The sequence below is a fragment of the Sapajus apella genome, unplaced genomic scaffold (genome assembly GCF_009761245.1).
Source record: "Sapajus apella isolate SASKATOON/1434 unplaced genomic scaffold, GSC_monkey_1.0 scaffold12, whole genome shotgun sequence".
Classification (NCBI taxonomy): domain Eukaryota; kingdom Metazoa; phylum Chordata; class Mammalia; order Primates; family Cebidae; genus Sapajus; species Sapajus apella.
In genome coordinates this window covers 1,343,472-1,352,954 of record NW_022436952.1, presented here as the reverse complement: position 1 = coordinate 1,352,954, position 9,483 = coordinate 1,343,472, and the positions used below count along the sequence as shown (strand labels likewise).

The following is a 9,483-nucleotide window of genomic DNA, read 5'->3' as shown; positions in this document are numbered from 1 at the left end:
CAATAGTAGTTACTATATTTTATTTGTTGTTTTTCTTTTGTTTTGTTTTTTTAGAGACAGGGGTCTTGCTCAGTTGCCCAGGCTGGAGTGCAGTGGTGGGACGATACCTTACTTCAGCCTTCAATTCCTGGGCTCAAGCAATCCTCCTGCCTCAGCTTCCTGAATAGCTGGGACTACAAGTGTACACTACCACACACCCCAACTTTTTTTTTTTTTTTTTGAGATGGAGTCGTGCTGTGTCGCCCAGGCTAGAGTGCAATGGCGCAATCTCGGCTCACTGCAACCTCCACCTCCTGGGTTCAAGCAATACTCCTGCCTCAGCCTCCTGAGTAGCTGGGACTACAGAAGCACACCACCACGCCCAGGTAATTTTTGTATTTTTAGTAGAGACAGGGTTTCACCATGTTGGCCAGGCTGGTCTTGAACTCCTGGCCTCATGATCTGCCCACCTCGGCCTCCCAAATTGCTGGGATTACGGGTGTGAGCCACCACAACCCGCCAGAACTTACTAATTTTAAAATTAGGAACTTAAAACTTGAGTAGCTGGAGCAACAAGATTTTTCTTTGTCCCCAAATAAGTGCTGTTGCAGACATAGAAAATCTGACATCTTTGCAAGAATCATGGTGGAGGTAGACTCTGTCCTATCTCTGGCCTGGTTTCGGGGACCTGGAGGGCAGCCCCTTGCACTGCCAAGAAGCATGCCAAAGTTAATCATTTGCCCTGCTGAGTACATGGCCGATCAGGCTGTTTTTGTGTGCCTATTTTCTATTTTACGTAAATCATCCTGAACACGTTTGCATCAACCTACTGGTGATGCACCTTTGATCAATATATTTTAGACAAAAGTGGTTTTTGAGTCCAAAGATCAGGGCTGGGTTGACCCGAATACTGGATACAGGGCATATAAAACAGGGGCAAGGCACAGACTGATAGCAGAGCAATCACCACCAAGCCTGGAAACAGTGCAAGGGCTCTGCTGACGGCTTCCTGAGGTGCCAAGGAAATGAGGATGGAGGAAGGAATGAATGTTCTCCATGACTTTGGGATCCAGTCAACACGCTACCTCCAGGTGAATTACCAAGACTCCCAGGACTGGTTCATCTTGGTGTCTGTGATCGCAGACCTCAGGAATGCCTTCTATGTCCTCTTCCCCATCTGGTTCCATCTTCAAGAAGCTGTGGGCATTAAACTCCTCTGGGTAGCTGTGATTGGAGACTGGCTCAACCTCGTCTTTAAGTGGTAAGAACCTATAGAGAGGAGATCGGCAAGGAAAGAGGCTGGCATTCACTCCGGAAATGTCTGTCCGTCCGAAGTTGCTTTTCCCAAGCTATTCAGGAAGCAACGGGCTACTCATACTCCCAACCTCTCTCTCTGATTTTGGATCATCTACATATAAAGAGGGAAGACAGAAAAAAATCCTACCAGTGAGTTGAAAATACAGGAAAGCCAATTTCATATGGGTTAAAGGGTAGGACAGTTGAATTTCCTGATAAGTCTGAGTTATATAGACTTTGAGCAAAGAGTTTTATTACTATGAAGCAGAATAGGTAAAATAAAGATAGATGTATGGGGCCAGCCATGGTGGCTCAAGCCTATAATCCCAGCACTTTGGAAAGCCAAAGTGGGCAAATCCTGTCAGCTCAGGAGTTCAAGACCAGCCTGGGCAACATGGCGAAACTCCATCTCCACAAAAACATCAGGAAAAATAGCTGGGCATGATGGCATGCACCTGTAGTCCCAGCTACTCATGAGGCTGAAGTAAGAGGCAAAGGAGGTTGCAGTGAGCTGAGATTGTGCCACTGTACTCCAGCCTGGGCAACAGAGTAAGACCCTGTTGCAAAAAAAAAAAAAAGATAGATGATGTTTGCTATATGAAAAAAGGAAACACACAGATGATTCAAAAGCCTGTTTTGTGGAGTAATGTAAAGTCAGCCTGGGAACTGGGCTCCAGCCCTCGTTCTGCCACCCATCGACTGCATGTCCTTGGCAAGTCATCAATTCTCTGAGTTTCTGTTTTATAATCTACAAATAGGTTATCCCTGGCAGCTTAATAATAATCAGGGTTAACATTTATTAAACACTTAGTGTGTGCCAGGCCATGTGCTGTGTGCTTTTCTGTGAGAGTTGCTACTATTTAGAAATAGCAGATGCAGAGACCAAGGTGTTGAGTTAAATGATTAGGCCAACATGGTTAGTATATGCTGAGTCAGGATGGAAGCCCGGTCTGGCAGGCTGGCTTCTGAGACAATGCTCTTAAGAACTATGTTATAGGCAAAGTGTGGTGGTGCACGCCTGTTATCCCAGCTACTTGGGAGGCTGACGCAGGGGAATTGCTTGAACCCAGGAGGCAGAAGTTGCAGTGAGCTGAGTTTGTGCCACTGCACTCCAGCCTGGCAACAGAGCGAGACAAAAAAAAAAAAAAAAGAAGAAGAAGAAGAATTATGTTACATCCAGTGCTGATTTGCCAGTTTCTACCATGCAAACATTCCCATTATGGCCACTTTCTTTTTGCTTGTTTGTTTGAGACGGAGTCTCACTCTGTCCCCCAGGCTGGAGTGCAATGGCGTGAAATGGCTCACTGCAACATCCACCTCCCAGGTTCAAGCAATTCTTCTGCCTCAGCCTCCGGAGTAGCTGAGATTACAGATGCCTGTCACCACGCCTGGCTAATTTTTGTGTTATGGCCACTTTCAAGCTACGGTTGGTTCCTGCTGGCAAAATTCCTGAATATTTAATCATTGACTCTTCTTGGCCAGCTCCAGGAGACTCTAGCACACTACTGGTTTGGCCTCTATGTTCTCATCTAGAAAATGAAGGGGATCAGCTGCCTTCTAAGATTTTTACCATCCTCAAAACTACCTACCACTAGCTGATTCTTTTTTGTTTGATCGTTCAAGACAAGGTCTTGCTCTGTCACCCAAGCTGGAATACAGTAGCAGGTATAATCTTAGCTCACTGCAGCCTCAAACACCAGGGCTCAAGCTATCCTCCCTCCTCAGCCTTCCAAGTAGCTAGGACTGCAGGTGCGCACCACCATGCCTAGCTAATTTTTTTTTTGAGATGGAGTCTCATACTACCAGTTTCAAGTGATTCTCCTGCCTCAGCCTCCCGAGTAGCTGGGACTACAGGCACGTGCCACCATGCCTGGCTAATTTTTTGTATTTTTAGTAGAGATGGGGTTTCACCATGTTAGCCAGAATGGTCTCGATTTCCTGACCTCGTTATTTGCCTGCCTCAGCCTCCCAAAGTGCTGGGATTACAGGCATGAGCCACTGCGCCCGGCCTGCTCAGCTAATTTTTTTTTTTTTTTTGAAAGACAGGGTCTCACTATGTTGCTCAGGCTGGTCATCAGGCAATTTTTATTTATTTATTGAGACAGAGTCTTGCTCTGTCACCCTAGTTGGAGTGCAATGGTGTGATCTTGGCTCACTGCAATCTCCACCTCCCAGGTTCAAGCAATTCTCATGTCTCAGCCTCCCAAATAGCTGGGATTACAGGCACCTGCCATCATGCCCAGCTAATTTTTATATTTTTAGTACAGACAAGGTTTCACCATGTTGGCCAGGCTGGTCTTGAACTCCTGACCTCAGCTGATCTGCCTGCCTCAGCCTCCGAAAGTGCTGGGATTACAGGTGTGAGCCACCACGCCTATCTTTTTTTTTTTAGGTGAGGGCGGAGTTTCACTCTTGTTGCCCAGGCTGGAGTGCAATGGCACGGTCTCGGCTCGCTGCAATCTCTGATCAGGCGATTCTTAAGATCTCTTCTAGCTCTAATATTCTTTTGCTATAACAATTAAAGTCCTTTAGCGTAGGGGAAAAAAAATATATTAGTTTCTGGAGCCCCAGGCAGATTGATGAGATTCCTGAAACCACTGTTGAAACAGCTACTAAATTTTGTTTGCAGTGTCTCCTTCAGCAGCATGATTCTAAAAAATAAAAAGATGAAGTGTTGGCCAGGCACGGTGGCTCACGCCTGTAATCCTAACACTTTGGGAGGCCGAGGTGGGCAGATCACGAGGTCAGGAGATAGAGACCATCCTGGCCAACATGGTGAAACCCCATCTCTACTAAAAAAATGAAACAAAAAATACAAAAATTAACTGGGCATGGTGGCATGTGCCTGTAATCCCAGCTGCTCGGGAAGGTGAGGCAGAAGAATGGCTTGAAACAGGGAGTTGGAGGTTGCAGTGAGCAGAGATTATGCCACTGCACTCCAGCCTGGCAACAGAGCAAGACTCTCGTCTCAAAAAAAAAAAAAAAAGAAAGAAAGAAAAGATGAAGTGTTATTCCAACATGTGATCTCCATTGAAGAACCATGCAATCTCTCTGGGTTGGTAGGGGTCAGAGTTAGTGGCTCTCCCTGATTTCGGTGAGAAATCACTATTCCTCCACCACAAGGGAAAAAAGGCATCCTGACTGACACTTGACATCTGTTTCCACAGTGAAAAATATATCTAGTAAGTTTAAAGGGAAAGTGGTTTGTCTAAGATACTCTGTTTCAAAGCAGAGAGGACACAGAACAAACATGTGAAGCTATATACAACCTGACAGAGAGCAATTCTGATGGAAATGCAGGCCATGTTTCCTGGAGGGGCTTGTCCTAGGGGATAGAGAGCATTCTTTGATGTCAGAGGAAATGCAAGATTCCCTGAGGCCTGAAGAAAGAAGAGGGAACCCATGGTATATGCAAGTCCAAGTTGAAAACTGTAGTTCCAGGGCAAATACTTCTGGAGGTAAAGAAAAAAAAGGTCACATAGCTGCCATTATATGGATTTCAGGATTTTTCTTCTTTTCTTTTCTTTTTTTTTTTGACAGAGTCTTGCCCTGTCTCCCAGCCTGGAGTGCAGTGGCACAATCTTGGCTCACCACAACCTCTACCTCTCAGGTTCAAGCAATTCTCCTGCCTTAGCCTCCTAAGTAGCTGGGATTACAATCATGCGCCACCACACCTGGTTAATTCTTTATATTTTTGGTATAGACGGGGTTTCACCATGTTGCCTTGGCTGGTCTCAATCTCCTGAGCTCAGGCAATCCTCCCATCTTGCCTCCCAAAGTGCTGGGATTACAGGTGTGAGCCACCATGCCTGGCCAGAGTTCAGAATCTTGGGCTTCATTATTTGTGTTTAAATAAATCACACAGCCAGGCGAGGTGGCTCACGCCTGTAATCCCAGCACTTTGGGAGGCCAAGGTGGGAGGATTGCCTGAACTCAGGAGATTTAGACCAGCCTGGGCAACATGGTGAAACCCTGTCTCTACTAAAAATATGAAAATTAGCTGGATGTAGCGGCACGCACCTATAGTCCCAGCTACTCAGGAGGCTGAGGTGGGAGGAGCCCAGGAGGTAGAGGTTGCAATGAGTCGAGATTGTGCCACTGCACTCCAGGCTGGGTTACAAAGCCAAATCCTGTCTAAAAAAAAAAAAAAAAAAAAAAAAAAGTAATACATTCAAACAGTTCTAAATGCAAAAGTTACATACATAAATATGTGTCATAAAACATCTCCCTCTCACACTTCTCCCCAGCCACCCAGTTCTCCCTTCTACAGGCAACATGTGAAATCCTTCTCAAGCTACAGTTTTCTTGAAGGTGTGGCCAAAGCATTCATTCAGTAACCCCAGAAACTGGTTCTGTTTTTCCACAGGATTCTCTTCGGTCAGCGTCCATACTGGTGGGTTTTGGACACTGACTACTACAGCAACACCTCCGTGCCGCTGATAAAGCAGTTCCCTGTCACCTGTGAGACTGGACCAGGTGAGCGTCCCAGCCCCTGTAGAGACGGAGGCTGGGTGGAACTTGTTCATCTGTTATGGATGAAATTGACCTTGAGGGGACATGAGGAGGTCCATTCCTTTGTACTTTTATCATGCTCTACAATTTGCACAAGTTAATTCACTTTAGCAATGCTTTCCTGAATAGCACAATGGTATTGGAAATCTGCCTGTTGCAGAACCTGGATGGAGTCCAGAGAGGCACGGGCACCCAGAGGCAAAGGGCCCATGAGAGTCACCGCCCTGCAGCCCTGTGTCCTGAGAAAGGAGAGGGCAGAAGCCTGAGTCCTGGGGGGTCCTTCCCAATGGCCTGGCCCACTGGATGTGCCCTCCTGAGCTGACCATCCAATCCCTCGCCGTGCCTACATTTTATTGGTTACAGCCAGATGGGTACTGTCAAATCAAATGATAGATTTCATTTTCAGTATATAATAGGAAGCCCCCTCCCTCACCCTAAGGTCTAAGCTGCCCTCTAAAACTAGTATCCTCTAAGGTACTAGCATCCCTTCCTCAGAGACCCTTTCCTTGCCTCAAAACTAGAGAAGATCCCTTAGTTATTCGCTCTCACAGACCACTCCTTCACTTCAGAGCATATTCACTCACGCAGCTGTTACTTATCAAGCACCTACTGGGAGCTATACCCTGTTCTATGTGCTAGGGATACCTCTGTCAGTGAACAGCACAGACACAAAGATCCCTGCCTTTGTGCAGCTGAAATCTGAATAGAGGAGGTGAAATATACAAAAAATCATAATAAATAAGTGAACTAGGCCAGGCGCGGTGTCTCACGCCTGTAATCCCAGCACTTTGGGAAGCCAAGGCAGGTAGGTCACCTGAGGTTGGGAGTTCAAGACCAGCCTGGCCAACATGGAGAAATTCTGTCTCTATTGAAAATACAAAAATTGCCGGGCGCGGTGGCTCACGCCTGTAATCCCAGCACTTTGGGAGGCGGAGGCGGGTGGATCACGAGGTCAAGAGATCGAGACCATCCTGGTCAACATGGTGACCCCGTCTCTACTAAAAACTACAAAAAATTAGCTGGGCATGGTGGCGCGTGCCCGTAATCCCAGCTACTCAGGAGGCTGAGGCAGGAGAATTGCCTGAACCCAGGAGGCGGAGGTTGCGGTGAGCCGAGATCGGGCCATTGCACTCCAGCCTGGGTAACAAGAGCGAAACTCCGTCTCAAAAAAAAAAAAAAGGAAAATACAAAAATTGGCCGGGCGTGGTGGTGCATACATGTAGTCTCAGCTACTCGGGAGGCTGAGGCAGGAGAATCGCTTGAACCTGGGAGTCAGAGGTTGCAGTGAGCCAAGATTGTGCCACTGCACCCCAGCCTGAGTGACAGAATGAGACTGTCTCAAAAAAAAAAAAAAAAAAAGTAAACTATTAATATATAGGATAGGCCAGGTGCAGTGGCTCATGCCTGTAATCCCAGCACTTTGGAAGGCCAGGACGTGTGGATTGCCTGAGTTCAGGAGTTCGAGACCAGCCTGGCCAACATGGCAAAATCCTGTCTCTACTAATAATACAAAAATTAGCCGAGCATCTTGGCACATGCCTGCAATCCCAGCTACTCAGGAGACTGAGGCAGGAGAATCACTTGAGTCTGGGAGGCTGTGGGCCAAGATCACACCATTGTACATCTTTGGTAGAAAGATGTTTGCTTTCATCATAATAGCTTATTATCAAGGATGAATTTCTCCCTGAAATTAACAGAGGCACAAACTGGAAAGTTGACAGGGGCTTTAAGAGGTTATTTGATTTAGTCCTCTGTCTTTATGAAAGCAAATTACTATCTCTGCTCTTAGGTGGAGTAGCTAAGGTCCAGAAAGTTTAAATGAATTACCCAAAGTATGTAATTAGTGTTCAAGGGAAGAAGGGAAGGAGGAAGGAAGGGAGGAAGGAGGAAGGAAGAAACAAAAGAAAGAAGAAAGGGAGGAAGGGAGGAAGCGAGAAAGGGAGGAAGGGAGGCAATGAGTGAGGCTGGGAGGCAGGGAGGGAAGAAAGCCTTTATCTATGGGGTTCCCTGGAAAGCAGGCTGAAATGGAGATTCACCTGCAGGAGTTTTGATACTCTGGGGAACTGTACTTGTAGAAGGGAAGGAACAGGAACCAACATGGCAGGAGAGGTCCGGTTGTGAGTCTGCCTCATCCAACCCCACAGGGAGCTCTGAAGCTGGGGATGGCTCTTCAGAGTTGGGTCAAGGGAATCAGACCCCAGGGAGAGCATAACCTTGATCAAGGTGACTCTCCTTAGCCCAGAGCAATGCCCAGAGAAGGCTGAGAGCAGAGAGTCATCTGTCATCACACTATCAACAGCTACAAAATAAGTCCTTCGGTTCAGGAGGGAGGTCTGGGAGGCACATCTCAGGACCCTGTGTCTCTCAGGGTAGAGGAATTAAGAATGGAATGGGAACCAGGCTGGGCATGGTGGCTCACACCTATAATCCCAACACTTTGGGAGGCCAAGGGAAGGAGAATTGCTTGAGCCCAGGAGTTCAAAACCAGCCTGGCAAAAAAATAAAAATAAAAATTTGCTGGGTTTGATGGTGTGCACCTATGGTCCCAGCTACTCAGGAGGCAGAGGCAGGAGGACTGCTTGAGCCCAGGTGGTAGAGGCTGCAGTGAGCTTTGAGCATGCCACTATGATCATTGCAGCCTGGGAGACAGAGCAAGACCCCGTCTCTTAAAAAAAAAAAAAGGAACCAGTTGCATGCAGGGTTAAATAGCAGAGAAGGACTCACTGAGAAAGTGAGATCTGAGTCAAGTCTTAAAGAATATGAGGAAGTAAGTTTCTGGCAGAAGAGCTACGAAGAGCCATCTGCCCAGACAGGATCGCAATGCAGAAGCCCGAGGTGGGAAGGTATTTGGTGTGTTTAAAGGAAAGCAATGAGGCCAGCGTAGCTAAAACAGAGTGCGCAAGGAGAGAAGGAAGAGATGTGGAGGGCACGGTACACCCAGTATGCCAATTCTTTGTGTAATCTCCAGACTGTATTTAACTGCAAGAACAGGGACCCTCTCTCGCTTTGCTCACCATTGTATTCCCAGAGCCTTGCACAATGCTTGGTGCATAGTAGCTGGATATTTGTTAAATAAATGAGTTATGGATAACAAATGAATGGTAAGATGGGTGAATGGATGGATGAATGGCTAGATGGGTGGATGGCTGGGTGGCTGGGTAGATGATGCCCCCTGGCAGTCTCTACTGCCAGGTGAAGATGAAGGCCTTTTCACCTTTCTTCTCTTTCCTGCCCTTTAGGGAGCCCCTCTGGCCATGCCATGGGTACAGCAGGTGTATACTACGTGATGGTCACATCTATTCTCTCCATCTTCCGGGGAAAGAAAAAGCTGACCTACAGATTTCGGTGAGAACTCAGCACTGGGGTGTCGGCGGTGGAGGGCAGGAGATGGCTCTCTCTGTAGCTGGCACAGCACGTGCTCTTCCTCACTTTCCCCTAGCCCGCTCCCACTCCTCAGGCAGGCACTGATTAGAGCTATGGCAATTTGGTTAAGGGTAAGCCTCAGAGTCACGGAATGTTTGGGCTGAAAGGGATCCAGTAGTGCAATCCCTTGTTTTACAGATAAGGAAACAAGGCCTGACACCATGAAGGGAGTTAGAAGATTAGGTAGTGAGGTAGCAGCAGGGCTTAAATAAAAACCCATGTCTGCGCCAATCATAGAGTTGCCCGTCCAGGTTAAAATAATCAGAAAAACAG

The 9,483-nt window shown here is 47.1% G+C and overlaps 1 protein-coding gene across 3 annotated transcripts in view; it reads left to right on the top strand.

Moving 5' to 3' along the window:
- The first annotated feature begins 911 nt into the window (after nt 1-911).
- The window catches only part of G6PC (glucose-6-phosphatase catalytic subunit), a 14,217-nt gene continuing 5,645 nt past the window's right edge, over nt 912-9,483 (top strand). The window contains exons 1-3 of one of the 3 annotated variants that reach the window (XM_032279552.1): nt 912-1,070; nt 5,642-5,751; nt 9,027-9,132. In XM_032279552.1, the coding sequence (XP_032135443.1) occupies nt 1,027-1,070; nt 5,642-5,751; nt 9,027-9,132 (260 nt within the window). In that variant the 5' untranslated portion in view covers nt 912-1,026. Of the gene's footprint in view, nt 1,241-5,641; nt 5,758-9,026; nt 9,133-9,483 lie in introns of all 3 variants that reach the window. The other 2 variants (XM_032279553.1, XM_032279551.1) reach the window with 2 other exon arrangements.